The sequence below is a fragment of the Gouania willdenowi genome, chromosome 3, assembly GCF_900634775.1.
Source record: "Gouania willdenowi chromosome 3, fGouWil2.1, whole genome shotgun sequence".
Lineage (NCBI taxonomy): Eukaryota > Metazoa > Chordata > Actinopteri > Blenniiformes > Gobiesocidae > Gouania > Gouania willdenowi.
This window is the reverse complement of record NC_041046.1, coordinates 17,568,772-17,590,422: the sequence shown is the minus strand read 5'-3', so window position 1 is coordinate 17,590,422 and position 21,651 is coordinate 17,568,772. Positions and strand designations below refer to the sequence as shown.

Here is a 21,651-nt window from a genome sequence, read left to right as displayed (position 1 = left end):
TGTTTGTTTTATTTGTTTAAAATATTTAAAAGTTCTTGACATTTCAATTACAATGATAAAAAATTACTAATGAGAAATACAAGTTGACTGCATTTGAAAGGGTGTACTTGCATTATTATGATATGTTATCATTACATTAGTTAATTTGGTCAAGAAAAAAAATTGACAATAATATCGTTTATCGGCAATAATTTGTAGGACAATTTATCGTCCAGCAAAATCTGTATATATATATATATATATATATATAGGTTTCTTCATGCCTTTGCACACTCTGAGCACAATATACAGATGTAAAAATCAAAGCTGTAACTGATTTAACTGACAGGCCTCAGCTAAAAGCTGTTCAGTGTGCTAGATTATTCCTCCTGATATGATCATATTTTAAACCACTGATGCTTGGTACTGAGTGGTCCTCTGATTACCTGCAGGTAAGCACTAAATACTCCCTCAAGCCCTTTTGCCTCTTTCCACAAATAAGATTCATGAGCAGACCAACAGACTATTAAAGATGCTACACATCACAGCAGAGACTTTCTCTACCGGGCTGAGTAAAGTGCTGCTGAATGATGCACGGAAGATACGTAAATACAAAGAAAATAGATAGAAAAAGATGACTTAAAACCCACATTTTTAGTGAGGCTTTTAAACAATAACTCGATACAGACATATAATATTGTTTGTAAGTTTAACAAAATACATAAGAAAAACCTTAAATTTGTCACTTCCTTTTTGTATTTGCCTTTTTAACAGCATTCAAGTCTAAAATGTACAATATAAGGCTTGGCATTGGTTCCCAATACATCTGTGGACGTATTTTTCCCTGGTGATAAATGGAGGGATTTAATGCAATGCAAGCAACGCTAAAATAATAATTACAGCAATAAACCAGATGACATATTAACTAATGAATAATACAATCTAGAAATGTCAATATCAGATTCATTCATAACAAACCTCTGAGTCTTTGCCCAAATAGAAAAGTTACACACCTAGTCTGAACAACTATTAGAGCTGCGTTACTAGAAATTTCACACAGACAATTCTACAAATTGGTAATTTCACTTGTCCAAATGCACTTTTAGAAACAACATCAGAACTGTTTAGTTTGATATGTTCGATTGCTTGAACTGTTAATTTGCTTTATTTCACAGATTTTATGGAGTAAAGTATACATTTCATTATGACAGTGTTGTTGACATGAGGTAGAAAGACTTGTAATTATTTTTGGCACTGGACAGTATGTCTGAATTAGGAAATTAAAAAGACTACGTGACGCAACCTCTGAAAAAAAAATGAAATCAAAAACAATAGAAGTGCCACTCCCCAGCCCCTTTCTAGTGGTACCTGTGAGGGGTTTAGTGGTGTTGTCCATTCTTCTGTGGGGAACTGATCCAGTGCCACATACAGAGCCGTCGTAGCTAATGCAGTCATAACAAAGCAGAGCTGTTCAAAGACGGGAAAAAGAAAGAATGGATAAAGAAAAAATGGATAATAAACAAAATGGTCCAATTCATATTTTCTTCTGTTCAATCAGTTAATAGTTTTAGTAGTTTCTTCCCAAATCTGGGTGTATAAATATATTCCATGAAGCAATAGACTTTCCAGGAACAGCCCTGTTTGATGTTACGCCTGTGTTAGCCAAGCTAAAGCTCTAATTGCACAGTCAAGACTTGCACCGACATGCACCTGCTAAACCATAACCATCCCCGCTCTGAGCAGCATCATCATGAGGTAGGAAGATAAACCAAGAGTTGGATAAAAATAGCAAACAGTAGACAGAACACCTGTGAAAAGAAGGGAGCAGAAAAGAACAGAGGGAGTGTGAAAAACAGAAGAGGAAGCAGCAGGACCCTCATAACCTGAGAAAGAGCATAATCCAATGTTAGCGCTGGAGACTCTGACACCTGGGTTAGTAAAGCAATAAGGAAACAAGAGAGATTTAGGAGTTAAAGATGTCTGTAGAAAATCCCAAATGCATCTATTCCTTGTTACTACCAAGAAGGATTACAGTAATGAACCCTAAAATCAATTAGCATCTTTTAATACCTGCAAAGGCTTTGGAAATCCTCTCCTTTTTCCACTCCCAGGGCTGGTCATATTCCTCTGGAGGCCGCTCATCATCTTGAGGCAGTCGGTTTTCTCTGGGACAAAGTAATCGCTCTGGGTCCGAGTCGCCACCATTCTCGGCCGGCTCGTATGGCGTGTCGTAGAGAGGCAGCTGCTTCACAGATCCTTCTTTGGAACCACGACCACCAGATCTGATCTCTAAATCATTCAAAGAAAATCTGAATGTTAATGACAGCTCCTCGAGTAAACAACAAAGTACAAAATAATACATTTGCAAATACTTGGCAATGGTTTGGGTGTCGATATTTCTAAATGTCGACAAAGTATAATTGAGCTTTGAACGCGTTTCCATTGAAGGCTGTTTTGGGGAGGAGCCTCGTGACTCCCATGAAATCTCATCCCGCGAGACTTTGCTGCAAAACGATGAACGCTCAGAACCTCCTTATAACATTCTGTATTCCTTTGTTGATTCATGTGGTAGTGATCATTTTAAAGTATAATGCTAAGAAATGTGCCGGTCTCCTCTTTTGTTTACACGTACTGCGTCATGTTTTCTCAGACAGAAAGAGTCATGTGACCAGGTACCTCATGTCATGTCATGTGACCATGTACGTCTTGTTCCGTGACGTATATTTGCAAAAAAAAAAAGTGTTTCCATAGCACTTTTGCAACACATTTCAATATCAAAACGTCTGAAATTCCTCCCCAAGAAAGCGTCAAAACTTTTTTGCTTTTTAGATTTTGCACATTTTCCAAGGGTTATGGAAACCCAGCAAATGTGTCAGCAAAGACTTGGGAATGTAATAATAATAATAATAACAATAACAATAACAATAATAACAATAACAATAATAATAATAATAATAATAATAATAATAATAATAATAATAATAATAATAATAATCTAAAGTAAAATCTCTTGAATTGTTGCTGAGATTAACTGGAAACTTGAGCATGGAAGTATCTTCATTACAAATATTGTTAAGAACATCTGTGATGAGACAAACTAAATATTTTATTTGGTCTTAAGCTAAATATGAGGTAATGAAAAAATGTGAAATTTTATAGCAGTTGTAGGTCATTCAGAGTGTGAATGTTAGTATATACCGTAAGATGGGAGTGGACTGTAAAGATTGTCAGATTTCAGGTAGTGAGGATGTCATGCCAGCCTTAAATACTTTGATTAAAGAGTGAATCTTCCACAGAAACCAATAACATTTTTAATAGAGAATCAACCGAGAAGCAGCTGTTGTTCAAAACCCTAAGAGAGATGAAGACGAGAGTTTTGGTGTCGCTGCATTGGTACGAGAAGTAGATAAAAGAATAAGAAAAGTCCATTACAAGGTGATTATACATATGTTTTATACGGAAAATTCAACCGACTCACTGGTAAAGTCAATCGCTGTCTCATGTAGAGTTTGTCAGAACTGATGGTGGTGAAAAAGGCAATAAATAACGTGAATACATTTTATCAAATAAAAATAATTATAGATTTCTCTAATATTAGTAACAAAAACTGCATTTTAACACAAAAATGTTTTTTCAATAGAGAAGAAAAATTATGGTTTCAAAACAAAGTTTTAGTTCCATATTATGCTGTTGAAATGTTAGACTTTGGACCTTATTCGTAACGACTGACCAGTGATGTGAAAACATTGTAATACTGCAAACTGCTGGGATCTTTGGTTTTGATCCACATCTGGTGAATTGTAGCAATTCATCAAAAGTCAATGACGAAACAAACGTTTTATGCTTCTTTACTGCCGCCTATTGCATGAAATCAAACAACAAAATCTGCAAAAACTAAAAGCTTATGTTTAGTCGTCTCAAAAAAGCGGCATGTCGTTGAAAGGAGGAGCCTATTATCAATACACAAACTGAGAGTGACGACTTTCACAGCCCAAAAAGAAGTGGCTCCATTTAAAAAAAAACATATATATATATATATATATATATATATATATATATATATAAATAAATAAAAATAAAAATGACAATAAGTTTGGTTATTCTGGAAGTGGGTGTAGAGCAGACGTTGTTTGTAAGTAGGCAATGTTTCAATCTTTAATCATCAAAGTGAGGACTTGTGTGTTTTAAATAGGGGTGTGAAAACAAAAAAATAATTTTCACGATATATATCGAGATTTTTTGGGTGCCAATTTTAAATCGATTATTTTAAAAACTATATATACAGTATACATTATTCATATTTTTTTGATGATATTTAATCAATATTTTTCTAATGATCATTTTCCCATTTCGTGGACGTGTGTTTTCTACTGATGGAGACATTGTCACCTCACAGCGGAGCAGCCTAGCTACTGGCCATGTTGACCAGCTCCTGTTCCTACATGAAAACCTTGAAAATTGTACCACTTCCAAGCCTCCACTCCGGTAGATGGCGCCGTAGAGCCACTTTTCTGTGCGGCGCAGCGTCATTTCTGCAGTAGAGGCAGTCACAGTGGCAAAAGCGGACTGACTCAAATCCCAAACAACATGGCTTACAAAATAACAACACCTCCACAGCACAAAGCTCACCAGCTTCCAACTTAAAGGGATTAAAACCGAGCTTGATAAGGACAACGCCGTCTGCAAGATTTGTCTTGCTCCCGTGAAATATTGTGGGAACATGCCTAACTTACCTAGCAAAACATCATGCCGAGGTGTTAGCAGAGAAACAGCCGCATCTCTATGTCTATTAGAATACCACAATATATCGTGATGTCATGATAGTATCGTCTCGTGACCGAAGCATCGTGATACGTATCATAATGCCAATACTCACCCCTAGTTTTAAGCGTGGTAAAGCTGTTTCTGGAACATTTCTAGGACTGTGGCTTATCTGAAGTAAAGTGTTTCTGGTGGTAGCAATGGCTTTTCTTCCTTCAACTGTGTGCATAAATTGCTAAGATTATTGCTTGAGGGATTCACACTTATTATAATATATATATATATATATATATATATATATATATATATTAAAAAATACACATCCTCCCCAAAAATATTGATCACAAATTTACTCTGTAATGAATCATATATCACCCAAGGCCGTTCTCACTTAGATACTCAAATTGTGAGTGTAGAAACAGCTTTCTCAAAACAAAACTAAAACTTTATGACTGTGATAATCACTGTGCAGCGTAACAGCACGTTTCTCTGAAATGCATCTGTTTATAGTATGGCTGCGTTGTACTTTACCACCTTAGTGGAACAGCTCGACAATTTTGTTGCCTTGTTATTGCAAAAGCATTGAAAGGCGACATTCAGGAGATATTTATAAAACCTATTTTAAATATTTGCTCCCATTCTTGATGTGATGATAACATGCCCTCATCATAAGCTGACCCAAAAAAATGATGTGTGCACACAACTTTACATTACTGACAAATCCCTGACAGTGAGAGGAAACACTGTGCCCTTGAGAAATCTCCTCTCGTACATGCATGAAGTTGTTAGCAGCTCCGCACCCTTCCTCCTGGGCCATATGAAGCCGTTAGTGGCCAACAGCGCTACAGAGCAATGCGAAGGAAAGAGAATGAAATATTATGCCACACTACTGCATAATTGCCTCTGAGCCCAGGGGAGCTTTTGCAGAAAAAAAAAATGAGCAATGTGTTGAGGCTAATGGAGCTACTACCCACTGCTTGTGGTGTTTAGAGGAGGTAGAGTGAGGTGAAGCTGCCACATTCTCCATCACTTTAGAGTCCTGCATTAGGAAAACCTGTGCTCCTTCATCTCACTAGGTCAAAGTCAAAGAGATAATAAAGCATAATCGATCAATAGGAGATCCTGGCATAATTAGCCTCTGCATTGGCAACGGGCAGCCCAGGGGCCACATGAGGCCCTCTGTCTACTTTTGTGCGGCCCTTAAAACTAACACACACAATTAAAGGAAAACTCACCAAACAAAAGCAAAAATAAACAAAGTGGAAACAGAAATATGTCAAATTTACTCCTAAAAAACACAAAAAAATTAAAAGAGATACCAGCAGACCCTGAAATGGAGAAAGCGGGTCAGAAAATGGATGGATGGACAAAAATAAAAAGAAAACACACAAAGAGAAAAAATTAAAAACAAAATCTGCAGCAAAAATACACAAAATTATCGCCAATATATGGACTTTTTTCAAGACCGGTGGATTTTTTTATTCTTTATTTTTATTTATTTAGCATTTTAGAGTTGCCATTAAGGGGAAAAAAAGAAAGAACATAAAAAACAACCATTCGAATGTATGAATATACAACAAAAAAAAAGTAATAATAGTAATGATAGCAATGATTTTACAAATAAAAGGCCGATATAACAGGATAAGGAAATAATATAGTAGTGCCTGATCAAATATCCTTATCCTATTATATCCTTGTGAACTTTTTTATTTTTTTTATTTTTAAATCGGTATCTGCATCGGCCTTTGAAAATCCCATATCGGTCGACCTCTACACAAAATAACACTAATAACACAAAATTTGAACATGAATACACAAAATTAATCCAAAAACGCAAAACAACAATAACACAGAATGAGAAAAAAAAATGATACAAAATAAAAATTACAGGAAAATATATCATAATCATCATCAAACTTTATTTCGGACACATACATGGTCCATAGCAGACAGAACACAATCGATATATCAACAAATAAGACATAAATAGGACATGTACATTTAAAAATAACAACAACAAAACAAAAAAAAAGCTTTTGTTCTTTCCTGTACTATTTGTGGATTAAAGTTACTTGTAAAGAGAGCAAAAAATGTAGGGGAAAATAAAAAATGTAGAAGAAAATGATAACACGTTATGTAAAAAACACATTAACTTGGACAATCTGCTGGGGAAAATCAAGGCTTCCAAGAAAACTTGTGTATGTAATATTAATCTCGTCCTTTTTCTAAAATATATTTCATCTACTTTCTTCATTTCCTGTTTCCCCCTTTCTTCATTGTCAAGACCTGCTGCTTACTTCCCCATGCAGGACCACATGTGTCGAGGCAAACAACAGGGACTGACATGACAGTGGGCTGCATCCTACTGCAACACAGCTGTAAGCCATCCAAAAACTCTGACCTCTGACCTCGACTGAGGGTCAGAGGTCGTGCACCGCACCCTCCCCTCGATGTTTCCCGAGCCTTCCCTTGTCCGGATGTTCTAGTTCCTCTCCAGATGCTGGGTTTCCTTTTTACAACCTGGTCACATCTGCACCCTAAAGTATAAATCCTACTTTCTGTCCTTTTATTATCATATTTTACACTTTTGATGGCAAGGACAGAATAACAAAACCACCAAAGCTTTGCACTTAAGGCTGTCATAGACACTTTGAGAAAACTCTGCTTCATAATACTATGTTGGCACCAGTAGGATCCAACAAGTCATGTGACAGCACAGCCTCACTGACCACAACCATCTGTTTAGTGCCACTAAAAGTGAGATGTGTGCATGTGTTTGCTGAAGTGGATGGTGGGGGGGTGGAGTGTGAAGCAGAGCTGTCGTTGGGAGTCAAACAGCTGCATTTCAACTCTAGGCGCTCCAACGAGTGAAGACATGGATAGTGCATGACATGTTCCAGTCTCCAGCTCTGGTGCTTTATTCACACAATCTGCTTAGGATCATGAGCTCTGATCTGAACAGAGTGTTCATTCTCCAATCCTGGGAGGCCTCTGTTGTGCTCACAATGGGAGGAGCCCTAGAGGCATATAACCACGGCCTAGCTCTGGATTGAATCAGACAACATTAACAGCAACCAACCTGGCAGCTGCATCCTGCCGCACATTAAAGTCCCAAAGCCTTTTGGATCTCATCTTACGGTTTTCCATGTTCGCTGAACAATAACTTGAATGCATTTGAGAATTAGTTCAAAAATACCTGTTAGTGCCTTTTGGGGTTGGGGTCAATTACAATTACATTTTCAATGATCCATGTTCAATTACAATTCAGTCATGATTATGATAACCAGCATTTTTTCCCCAATTACAAATAAATGACAATTATTATTTTCCGCCTGAAAGTCAATTAAAATTGTTGTTCTCAATTACTAAAGTTCAATTACAATTTTACTAACTTTGATTCATATAGTGCAGTGATGATTGTACGCAGTTTTTTTTTTGTGTACGATGTTGTTTTATCATCTTCAGATTTAAATTGTAGTGCATTGATTATGATATGTTATGTAAAAGCCCAACTAGGGACAAGAGTTGGAATTCAGCAATAGTTATAAACTCTTTGTAAAAAAACATCACTTACATTCACAGTAGAGATAGACCGATATAGATTTTTTTAGGGCAGATATCATTTTTCTTTCCATCAGCCTTAGCCGATGACCGATGTTGACTGCCAATTTTCTTGAGCTGATACGACTTATGTTCCCTCAATTTACATCATAAAAATTACACAATGATGATAACAAATGGTACGAGTCTCAATTTTTATAAAAGGAATATTTATTGAAATTAACAAAGGTGAGGTAGAACGACAACAAGTAAAAAATATTCAACAAAAATAATTGTCCAATAATATCAGTCTATCACAGTATTGTTACTCTGTAAACTTGTACATTACAGTTTCAAAGTCATTATTTGAGCTCAATTACAATTCAATTACGATTACAATGGCCACAGACTTTTTAAAAATTACAATTACGATTATAACGACACCAAAATTGTAATAAATTATCAATTACGCGATTAAAATGATAAGTGACCCCAATCCTGGGGCATTTATTAGAAAGCTCAAGCCTCTAATGCGTAAAAGAAAAATCTCTGACTGCCATAAACCCACTCCCACTGAACCATGAAGTACGTTGTGCAGCAGATACACAGGGAATACGTGGGCATGATTGAAAACGTCTTTTGTGCTCAGGTAAAATATGAACTGTAATTCACTTTACACCTAATTAAAACAACAGCCGTGAGTACATCCTACCCCTAAAGCTGTTTAACAAAGAAATCAAAACACAATTTTAACAACAATTTGATTACATGACACGAAACACTAATCCCAGTAATGAATCAGTTTTTAAGGAAGATCTGTATATGAAAAATAGTTTTGAGATTTTTTGAAAATAACCCAAAAATATTAAAGGTGATACATCTTTGAAAAAAAAAAAAAAAAAAAACATTAAATGCTTTGGATATTTTAACCTCTAATGTTTTGTTTCAAAAAATATTCTGAAACAAGAGAGCACAAACTTCCACTAAGGAAATATCTAATATATTTTCTAATATCTGGTTATCTGGATCAGTGATCTGGATAATGGCATCATGATCATTCACACTTTAAAGGCTTGTAAAACTATTCTATGTCTTTTAATAACATTGCAGCAGGTCCAAATGTATAGATACGATAGATAACTTTTTTTTTTTTTTTTTTCCTTCAAAAAACGTGATTAAATGCATAATTTATATCTGATCTGGATGAAACTCTGTGGGGTAATTGAGGAACCGATCTGACATAACTGAGTAAACCTTCATTAAGATTGGTCAATTACAAACCTAGACATGATTTGTTTGGCCAATACATTTCCCAGAATCAGTATATTGATCAGGATCCCCTCCAAAAACATTAATGGAATCTTCCATGACCTAAGCTCTTTCTTTTATTAAAAGTTTGACAAAGTTGTGAAGCACTTTTGACTAGGGATGTAAAGATTAATCGTGAGGCAGTGAAAAATCGATTCAACGCTGTCACAGTTCACATCAATGCTCTGAAATTGAATTGCAGTACTGTACTTAAAAAAAACACACACACATATATATATATATATATATATATATATACTGTATATAGCACAGAGGAAAGGAAGAAACAAGAGAGAGAGAGAATGAAAGCCATAGTTTGTTTGTTTATATTATTTATTTGATGTGGGATTTATTTTAAAGTCCAATTGTTGAGGCATAAAATACATTTTCAGTTGCACTTTTAAAAAGAAAAGGAACTACTGTATCATGCAGTTTTGCATAGTTTACTGGAGAGCCAGAATTTAAATGAAAAGGCTTCTTCATCATTTGTACTAATTCTTTATTTATTTATTTCAGGATTTATTTTTGATTAAATTGCATTGTTTAGTTTATCAAAGGATTCTTTTGACAATGAAAGATAAAAGGAAATAGTTCAGTATTTTTATTTTTGAAGAAGAAAAAAATCATCATTTGTCTACAGTCTCATTTTGCAAAATAAATTGTGAGAAAATCTTATTGTGAACATCGTATCGTGAATCGTATCGGGAGTTGAGTGACTCATTACATCCCTACTTTCCTCCTGCTAACAGACAAACAAACAAACGAATGTAAATATTACCTCCAAGCACCAAACATTTTGTCCTTTAATTTTTAACCTTCAACCCAAGTTTCTCAATCTAAAACAGCTCAATATCAATTGTAATGCATTCACCTCTTGTTTGAGAATTCACCTTTAACCATGAGGTTCTTTTTTTGCAACGATGTCGCACTTTGTTTTGTCCTCGTGAAGCACACGCCTCCATGCACTGAGGTTAACGCTGCCACAGGAGCACAGCGGCTGTGATTTGATTTGTTTTGATTGCTATGGTCTGTGCTGAGGGTTGACGCTCTGGTGGCAGAAGGAGATTTAAGCTATATCAGGTCCACCCATAGGTGTTGTGTACGTCAATCAGAGGAGCAGCTGACAGGTGACGCTGTTTGCTCCCTGACCCGTAGCGGCGCACCGTTGACTGTCATTTCTCTCAGAGAGCACAGCTGAAAGGAGGCGGTGATTCTCCCTCACAGACATCTGGGAGAACAGTGAGAATACGCCAAGACAAAACAATGCCTACGGCTTTGTTCTAACGCCTCGCTCCCATCATGATTTCCATTTTTCAACGTCTCATTGTGTTGTGAAGGAACAAAGTTGAAGATGACAAAAAAAAAAAGAATTAATTACTAGCGTGCCTCTCCTCTGTGCGCCTTTCAACCAGCCTGTGCATCACCCACGTGTCTTGATTAGATTTTATGTGCAGTTTTCCCACGAGCCCAGCTTAGTCGAGGCTTTTCCTACATCTATATGAGGCTTGTGGGTCCGTGCGATGCACTTTCTCTATTAGTCTCCTGCAGATGGAACAAAACGCTGCGCCGCTTGCTCTGCCTCCGGCTCACACCCAGGCTTTAGCTCGTCACAAACACGGACACACGAACAGATAGCTCAACACACCTGAATGCAAATTAATATTTGCACTTTGCATGGGTACACAAAGGACCGACAGATAGTAGATTTGTGCGTCACCATGAAATTTGAGACAAACACACCGAGGCAATCCAAACAAACAACATGACAAACATCAGAGGTGACATGTAGCAAAGTACAAATACTTTGTTTTTTCTGGTTTCTGCACTTTTTATTTTTTGCCGACTTTTTACTTCTACTCCTTACAAGCGCTGGGCTATTTTGCCTTAAAAAAAAAAAAAATCTCAGATTTTTTAAGGAAGAATTTGAGTTTCGAATTGACTTTTTTCTTAAAAACAACTGCAGACATCATATACAGTTTAATGTCAAAAGTGCAACTTTATTGCTGTGATTGTCCTTAAGAGTTCAAATAGAACAATCTCAAAATAAAAAGTAAATGAGACTCTGTCATTCAATAATTTCAAGCTTTAACCCAGGTTTAAGCAAAAGTGCAACAGCAACTTCACAGTAGCTTCAATTTTATGATTAAGAAATCAGATAACTACATATTTACATTACATTAAAAAAATAATAATAAACTCCTTCCTTTATCATCTCAGCACAGTGTGAAGAAAACATTAAACATGCCTGTGGCACACATATAGCCTACTCAAAGGGTAAACATGTAAACTAAGAGGGGGCTAGCTCACATCACGCTACGATAACCCACAAGGACGGAACGCGGAAAAGTCCGGAAAAACTGTGGTGGAAAAAACGACTCATTTTCAGACCAAAAAAGACTAAAAAGGCTAAATGACAAATTTCAGTCATTTGAGGTCGGTACCTAAGTTTTATGGTTAAGATTTTATTTACCAATTTGATCAATAATGAGAGCTAAAATCTCCAGGCAACACATTTAATTTATTTCCATGTACTGGTTTTCTACAAGCTAAATTTTTTTTTAAAAAGATATGGAATTTGCTGCTTTAAAAACCCTGCATTACTATTTAAAGGGACGTTTGTTTTACTTTTTTTTTTTTTTTTTTTTTTTCTTACGTACATTTAGTACTTTCACTCAAGTAAAGGAGCAGCTTTAATACTTTTACCAGAGTTGTTTTTTATTCAAGTATCTATATTTTTACTTCAGTTCTGAAGAATAGTACATTAGTTGCCTGTGACACACACATATACAAGGACCCACAGACAAGAAGATAGATTTTGCTGAAATGTGATCAATATATGTTTAACCATATTTCTAACCAATTTGAATATTGCAAAAAATGATTTCCCGAACATGAAATTAAATCACAAAAGCATTGATGAAAGAATGCGGAAAGGTGCAGCCAATCACTTTTGATAACCTAGTAAAAACCTGTGCTGGAGTGTGCGTGTGTGTGCGTGTGTGTGTGTGTGTGTGTGCGTGTGTTGCTCCAGGGGAATAGAAGTTGAATTGTGTCCCCCACAACATGCTAACATTTATTTGGATTGATTTCCTTACTGGAGGAAAGAGAGTGAGCCTAAAGAGACAATGTGCACAAAGCGTGGAATAAGACAAAGACGGTCGGGCACTGAGGGAAGTGAGCCAGACAAAAAAAAAAAAAAAAACAGCGACAAAGAGAAAGAAATAAAAGGGGCTTCAGAGGGATGCAGCGGGGACGCACAATAAAACAGAGACAAAGAACAGCAGTGAGTTAACAGAGAAAGGGAGGAGACATTTTTAAATTAGAGACAGGCAGGTGAAGGAAGTTAGTCACAGAGGACAAAACCAACAAGGAGACAGTGACGGGAAGCTGTGGAGTGATGGAAACTGAAAGTGGGGAATGGAGAGGGAGCCGTAAAAATACACACAGAAAAAAAAAAAAGCAGAGCTCTGCTATTCTAGTAGCTAATGAGCAAACCTCACATGAAAGCTCATGGAAATGAGTTATTAAGTGACCTCTGCAGTTTAGAGTGGGCGGAGCCAACTCTGAATTAGGGAAAGCTTAGAAAACAGCAATTGTACAACAACACTTCCAATGATAGCGAAACCACACATAGCTAGCAACACACACACACACACACACACACACACACACACACACACACACACACACACACACACACACACACACACACACACACACACACACACACACACACACACACACACACACACACACACACACACACACACACACACACACACACACACACACACACACACACACAGACACAGACACAGACACACACTTCAACCCAATGCAATCATAAACACGATGAATGTGGGGGTGGATAAGAATTAAAGTACATTGTTTCAGCAGTGCTAAAACACCACAACATCAATGACAATATGACTATAAACCACAAGTTTTCTGTTGTGGTCAGATCACAAATCACCGCGCCACCCCCGACAATACCACAATGCCATCACCTAAACCAGTGGTTCTCTAACTGTTATGGCTCAAGTACCCCCTTTCTCTCATTTCTGAATCCAAGTACCCCCTTTGTCTGACTACAACATTTTGCTTAGAAAACTATTTAAAAACAACTATAGAGCATAATGTTGGAATGAACGAGTGATAACACACATTTTAAAGAATCTCATTTCATAAATAAGTGGAATGAAACAGTATTTAGTGCAGTGGTTCTCAACCTTTTTTGGATCGTGACCCCATTTTGATATCAAGAACTTCTGGTGACCCCAAAGACATTTTTTTCTAGAATTAGTTCTTGATCATGTTTGAGCTCAGAAATACAGTATGTATACATTACATATATACATATATATACATTATTTTTAATTTTTTTACTAGATTTTAGTTTAACTAGATTTATATTTCACAAAGTGAAAGTATAGAAATACAGTTTATTAAGATTGTGTGCTGTTTATTTCATTTAAAAAAAAAAAAAAAAAAAAAAAATCTATTTTAGCTTTTCAGGAATTTCAGGCAAACTCATTTAAACTCCAGGCGACCCCACATGGGGTCCCGACCCCATGGTTAAAAAACACAGATTTAATGGCTCCTGAATAGATTTATTTCTATAGTTTTTATCATTTCCAGTCATCTCACGCCTGGGTGGGATCAACACTGACACTTTATTTGTTAATTTTCCACATTCTCTCTCTCAAGTACCCCCTGTTGTGCAATCATGTACCCCCATTTGAGAAACACTGCCCAGACGGGAGATTTGCCATAAAACCAAACAAAATGTGTTACATTAAAATCATTCTACATTGATCGTACTGGGAAAAAGTCAGATAAGTTGGGGATTCATCTGGGCTGGAAAAAAAACATCCCGAATAAATCCAACATGTACGTGTCACTTATGTAAAATTGTACTTTGTACAGCTAGCTTATTATCATATTGAAATATCAAAGTCAATGCTGAAAGTACTGGTTGGCTTTTGTAGAGTGTCGTCTAGTTCATTTTTTTTTTGTTTTTCTTTTGTAGAAAAAGGTGAAAGACGCGTTTCATAATTGGGTTCAGGCGTGGGACACAGTGGTGATGAAGGCATTGAATTTTTGTGGGTGAAAGCTACAATTACTACTTGTTAGACGTGAAGTGAAAGCTCATTAAAAGATGTTGGATGGTGTAAGGCGGATTAGAAAGGTAGTGAATGGTCCTTCACAAGCAAACCTCTCTATGATGAACAAAGAAACAACCCCAAATAACAAACTAAGCAACAAAAAGCAGTGGATCCATACATAAAAGGCATAAACACATGTACTGACTGGCTGTTGCTTACAATTACACTGAAATATCAATTTTGGACGACTGTCAAATACACAATAATAGCTGGATAATTTCTCTCCACATACTGTTAGGCAGTGACTGGCTGCTTGGATGAGTCTGTTGTGTGCACAACGTCCCACAGCCTTTTGGGAGGCTATGCTCACTCTGTAGCTAATGCTCATGTACTGAGATAAGACTAGTGGTGGATTAGAGGAGAGTGCACTCAGAGTTCAGGTGGTGTGTAGCTGAGTGAGACGAGGAGACAGCATGGGGACGGGATTGGTTTTAAGAGGGGGAAATGGGAAAAGGAGAGGAAATAAATAGACGGAAAAAAAGAAAAAGAAATGGACAGGAATAGAAAAATGAAGTGGGACGATGAGGATAGTCGAGTAAGTAAGCGCTTCGTGTCATGTTGCCCAATTTTGCCATGAAGGTGGAAAACGGAGGGAGACGGCGGCGGTTGATGAAACGCGGATGCAGCTATGATGAACGGCCACTTCATGCCACGGCCCCGCCGGGGGGTCAATAGCCCATTATTGAAGACAGACCTCCAGCAACAGTCAACACACACCCACTTGCACCCCTCACCACCTTTGCTGCCTACACCCTCAACCAGCTCACACTCCCCCAGGCCATGTCAAGACTGCTCATTCCACTCATGTCTTTTGAAAACAGAATAAATCATGGATCAGATGACAAAGGATGAAAATATATATATATTTATAGCGTTAAGCACAAAAAAATTTGCAATTGTACACGGGTGGGTCAGATTGAGGCCACGTGTGTAAAAAAAAAAAAAAAAAACTCTCAGACATGACTGATCCTGCTGAGTACAAAAGATACACCGGTTTTCTTTTTTAGGACAGTTCTATGTTGTCAAATGCTCAGCAGGAAGTGGCTTTTCTATCTGCACAGTTCAGACAAACCCAACATATTCTTGTAAGAAAAAAAAAGAAGAGGGAAAGCAAGGGAACACGGTTCTCATACGTTCAAGTCTGTTTATTCATTCAACATTTCTTTTCACTATGTGATATTTCAATGATTGCACCACAAACCAGGTGGAACCTGCAGCAGAGAAATTGGAGAGGAATTATATTCTATCATCTCCGTGTCAAGCGTAGCTGACAGCCTGTGAGTTCAGCCAGTATCTTATTAGTAGAGAGGGATGAAAGCTGAAAAACGGGCTTCTTTTAACGCAAACTGGGTTACACACAGAGTCTGTCAGTGAACAGTGTCTTTGTAGCAGTATTACACAACTTGAACTGTGTATGACCCCTTTTTTTTTCACTACGTTAGTAATAAACCAACAACTGAACTCCTCAAACACCCTCGAGCGAAAAATTTGTGGGAAACTCATACCATTCCTGGACTTCAAAAGCTCTCTGAGACGCAACGTGCATTAAATAAGGCTGAGACCGCAGCAAAGAGGGATAAAAAAAAAAAAAAAAAAAAAAAGCTGTTAAAGAGAGACACGTAATTAATTAAACAAAAAAGGATGAATAAAATCCACTTTATGCTGTGGCTAAAAGGAAGGAAGGGAAAGGAAGACGCCATCAATGCTTGAAATTGATTTGTTCTCTTTACTTATGATGGCTGCAGCACTGTGGCCTGTTTACCAATCCGTCCTGCACAGAGGACGCTCGTGTCCTGGGGGGAAACGTGCATTAGCGAAGGCTCGAGCAATGCAAATAGTTACACAGCAGCAACTGAGGTCTCTATCGACAAGTGTAGCTACTTTGACCTTCAGATGAGTGCTGCCTCTTGGTGGGCGCTCCACATGTGATTACAAGCATACAGGAGTAAATACAGTAAGGGTGGATTAACACTGTAAGCAGCCGACTGTGATGACATGCCTTTGTGTCATCTGATCCCCGTCACACAGCTTACTAGCAAAATAACTCAATATCAAAGTCCAAAGGTTACATAAGGAGAAAATATGTTGGAGAAAATCAGAGATGGACGTGTTAGAGAGGTTCATAGGCAGCTAATGAAAGGAAACATCAGCCAGTTACTACTATATACTCTAAACTAGTGATGCACCAAAATTTCGGCCACCAAATATTTTTGACCGAAAAAAGCACTTTTGGCCCATTTTCGAATCACGCTCACGGAGCGGTTGTGTTTCAATACATTAGAGCACTCAAGAGTCTTCTGAGCAGAGTTGACGGGGCACGTAAGTGTGTTTTATGTTTCTGTGTCACGTCAACACTGTAGTTACGTGTAGCCCTCCTTTAACAGAGCATGGCTGCGCTGAAGAGCTGTGCATCAGCGGCAGAATCTGGTTTCAGTCTGTCAGCGCTTGTTCCTCAAAAATACTCTTTACTACAACACGATGATACTTCAGTGTTATAAAAAACTTTTTTGATAGGCTAAAAGTCAGATATGACGACTTGGTTTATTTCAAGCTTGAAATTGTAATAAACTGAAAACTGAATAAAATAATTATCATGATTGAGAAACTAAGGGGAAAAATGGTATGTGGGGAAAACGGAAACAACACACTGTAAGGAAAAGGCCCTTAACATATACTCCATTCCAAACTGGGGAGCATTATACACATTAAAACCACAATCACAGACGGCGTGTGCACTATTTGTGGTTTATATGTTTTTGTTATTCAAAGTTGCATATGGAAGTAAGTCCATTAAGGTCTGAAGCTTATCATGTTCACTCCAAATGATGGAGTTTATGTAATTATCCATAGCCTAATAAAAACCAAAGTAGATTTGTTGGCCTTCAGCTCAAGCCTCTATTGGTTTTCACACATTTTAGTTGATAAACAAACACGACAACAAAGATCAGCCTTTGCCAAACAATGAATGTGATACACTTGTCACTCCTTTATTGCTCAGTCTAAACAATGCCTGGCCATGTGGTCTCAATGGCTACATCTGTGATCTCTACAGTGAGCTGCTAGGGACTAAAGGTTGGCACTGGTTGTGTGCGTGTGTGTGTGTGTGTGTGTGCATGCTGTCTGCCCTCTTCAGCTTGCATTACTTCACAAATCAGACAGCATAGAGAGAAACTTGTGATCAAGTCTACTCAGACTTCTCAGCTCTGTTAAACCTGATTCACTCTGACAGTGAAGCAAAAGGAGGCGTCTCTAACTATGATGCTGGTTCAACCGCACTACGGTCGGCCAGTTCCATGTGTGGCTTACATTTAACAGGAACGTTCCATTGTTCATTCATGTTTTCTGAATTTACTATAAAAATACTGCCATTGAAATCAGGTTTAGTTTTCTTAATACTTCTTTACCTTACAACAGAGATGTGTAACTAATATACAAGGCACCTTACTCTAATAATCGTACTACTCCCTACTACATACATCTATTCTTGAGGGAAGTGCTCATTCTTACTCTTCCCACTCACAATATATCTTTTGCTCACAGTTCTATTTGTTCGCACTGAACTGGGGAAAAAAGGCCTTTGTCCATGTTGCTCCTCACTCTTGGAATTTGTTCCAACATGACTGGAAATTGACTGAGCTAATTCCATTGAAATCTTTTAATTCCAAACTAAGACGACTTGAGGATTCATTATTTTGCACTTGCTTTGTTTTTATTTTTAACTGTCTAGATTTTAAATTATTTATTGTTGTGTTTCCGAGTGTTTTTTTTCCGATTGTAACCAATGTTTATGTGTTTGTAAGCTTGCTGCTGCCTATCTTGACCAGGTCACACTTAAAAAAGAGATTGTGAATGTTAACAGGATCTCCTAGTTAAATAAATAAATAAAAACAGCGGCAGCTACAAAATGTGACGGCCTGATCTGAGGGCCACATTATCAACATTCCTGTCAGCATGTGGATTAAAGACCAATCTGAGTGTTAATACGAAACAGAACAAAGTTTTCGTGTGTGTTACGAGTCATGTGGATTTTTGCACCAATTACTTCTGTTGTCGTTTGGCTTTTTCTGCATTTTTGTAATCATCTTGTCTCTTTTTGGTGCAATTCTGTGTATTTTTGTTGTCATTTTTCTGTTTTATTAAACTTTTGTGTATTTTTCTGCACATTTACTTTGGGGGCAACACAAAATAAGACAAAGGACCACCAGTTGCCCATGTGTAAATGATTTATAGCGGCATATTAAGGAAGGAGTTGACTGCAAATTAATTCTGGGTAAAATGATTGCTTCTTATTGAAAAGTCATGTGTGGCACAAAAAGGATTTATTTTTTTTAAAAAAAAAAGAATACATAGGTGCACCATGTCTATTAATATTACAAAAAATATTGCAATAAAAATGCTTTTAGCCCTGAAATTGTGAGTGCACAACCAAAATAAGCCTAAGCTCGTAATTAGACTTCAAATATTTTTTCATGGGTGATTAGTATTTTTTTTTTTTTTTTTGTTTGAGCTTGAAATGTATTGTGAGTGGGACACACAGACACACACACAGCACCTTGTTTAGGCGTGCACATCACCATTGGTCACAGAAACAGCAGATGGTCCTTTGAATCGTGCTCTTCTGTATTAATGCAGTTCTGAGTATGGAACAGGTGTGAGTCATAGAATGCATAATGTAAGAAAAAAAAAAACAAAACAAACGCGCTTTGCGCGGTCCAACAGCATGTTTGGCCTCTTCTTTATTAGGCTTTCCCACTGTTAAACCGACGGTTTTCTCAGTGAAAAAACACAACAATGGCAGATTTTCTAATACAGAAGAGATTTAGCAGAATTTTAAAATATGCTATTTTCATTATTATCATGTATAGGTTCAGTTTTATAATCTGTATAGATCATCAGCCCAAAGACATGTATTCAACTTTGGCAAATTTATTGCCAGAGTGTCAATTTGTTGTTGATGTTGCAGTCAATATTTTATGATGCTGGATAAGGGGAGGTATTTTATTTTGTTTAATTACTTTTTTTTCGAGACAGAGAGAAACAGAGAGAGAGAGAGAGAGAGAGTTTTAGAATTTCATTAGCTTTCACATGGCTCACTGTTAATCAAGGGCTTTAAAATTCATGGGGAAAAGTGTGCATCAATAATGCTGAGCACTTGCCCCCAAGGAGTAAACAAGATGATCCAATAGCAGGGAAGGATAACGGAGGATGAACAGAATACATTTTCAACTTGTTTGACCCACCAAGGCCGATTCTAGTCATCTAACAAACAGTGTCATTATGGTGCTGCATAATAAACAAGACAAGTTTAGTCCTTCTGCAAATACACTTCCTCAACTAAATCTTTCTTTTATGTATACTTAATTTTAACAGATGATGTTCCATTAGAAAAAAACATTTCCCATAGTACAGTGGTTCCTAAAGAGGGGTACAGGGCACATTGCAGGGGGTACTCGGAAAGATTTAACAATTGATTTAAAAATAATCAGGAAATGCCCCTAGTTCCTTTATAGGCTATAATTCTTGGACAAATTCACCAAAAACAAACAATACTATTGTTCAATAAAATACATGTTCTTGTAATTTATTGTAACGTGATTATTTTATGCAGTAGAGGCCATTTTATCACACTTCTGACAATAGGAGACAATAAGAAGCTACATTTTACATAATAGGAAACCGTATTAACTTACTATTTAAGTAATCGCATAAAAGTTGCAATGGTATTTAAAAAAATACATTAATTAATTCCACTTTAAATTCTACTCATTGTTTTGAATTTGTAGATTAAGAAACCAATGTTTGAGACACAGTTAGGGGTTTAGGAAAGCCTGCTGTTCCACAAATGAAAAAGCATATGAAATTTATGGAGAGGGTACTTAAGATATGAAGAAAATGCAAAAGGGGGACTGGGGACAAAAAAGAAAATAATAATAATGATATGATAACAGTCAATTTGGCAAACTGACGAGAAGAAAATATTTGGAAAAACATAAAGAAACTTGTAAATCTTATAGAAAATGCTTCTGTTCCAAACAAGTGTTTGCACTTTGTAACACACTGTAACTCGTACAGAATGTATTACATACAGCAGTTCATAAAGTGGTGGTGGAAGTGATTTATGTGCTGCTTATTGATGATGTGTGGGATTTAGAGCTAAAGATTTTTGCCTTATTCTTTGACCTTGGGTTAAAGTACAGCTGTGCTGAGTGTTGGTAGGAACTTAGAAGACGTCAGACACTGTTTTTACAGCTACATTTTAACTGCCTTGACTTCCAGTTTCACGACATAGCAGAAGCGAAAGACTAATTTAAGTTTTGCCGTTTTTAACCAATGAAAGCCTTTTTTTTTCCCTTTGAGGTTTTGCTCTTTCTGTAGTTTATTAGAGTTTATATTGGCTATGTGGAGTTCTCAGAAACATTTGTATAACGTGGTCCCAATTCCCAAGTACATCTGATTACTGGAGGAGACACATGCAAAAGTTAAAAACTGCTAAATTAGACTTTGCGAACACAATTGGCTGATAATGCAAAAACCAACACAGCTGGCTTTATTAAGTGTGCACCACTAAAACAAAGCTCACAGTGTTTCAGTGTCTGCTGTGCCAGACCCCATGCATGAGTTTTATGATGCTTCTTTGCTGGCTGGACCCCAGACATGTGGCTGCAGAACGCCACATGTGCTCCTCCAGCAGCAGCAGCTGCACTGCTTACTGGGAAAACCCAGCCAAACACTGGTCAGCCCTCCATATTCTGTTTAAATATAAAACACCACAAATGAATGTGTGGTATAAATGTTGGCTTCTCCCAACACTGTGTGATGGGAAAACAGTGATTCCAGGGCAGTTATTCACAAATGACTGGAAATGGGGCTTCAGTATTTCATGGCAGTGCCCTACTGA

General features: G+C 37.1%; 1 protein-coding gene across 6 annotated transcripts in view; it reads right to left on the bottom strand.

The window, feature by feature from the left end:
• The window catches only part of shf (Src homology 2 domain containing F), a 140,860-nt gene that overhangs the window by 38,310 nt on the left and 80,899 nt on the right, over positions 1-21,651 (bottom strand). For 4 of the 6 annotated variants that reach the window (XM_028435678.1, XM_028435661.1, XM_028435697.1 and 1 more), the window contains 2 exons: positions 2,050-2,268; positions 1,348-1,446 (listed from right to left, as the gene is read on the bottom strand). In XM_028435678.1, coding sequence (XP_028291479.1) covers positions 1,348-1,446; positions 2,050-2,268 — 318 coding nt within the window. The remainder of the gene's footprint in view (positions 1-1,347; positions 1,447-2,049; positions 2,269-21,651) is intronic. The other 2 variants (XM_028435687.1, XM_028435708.1) reach the window with 1 other exon arrangement.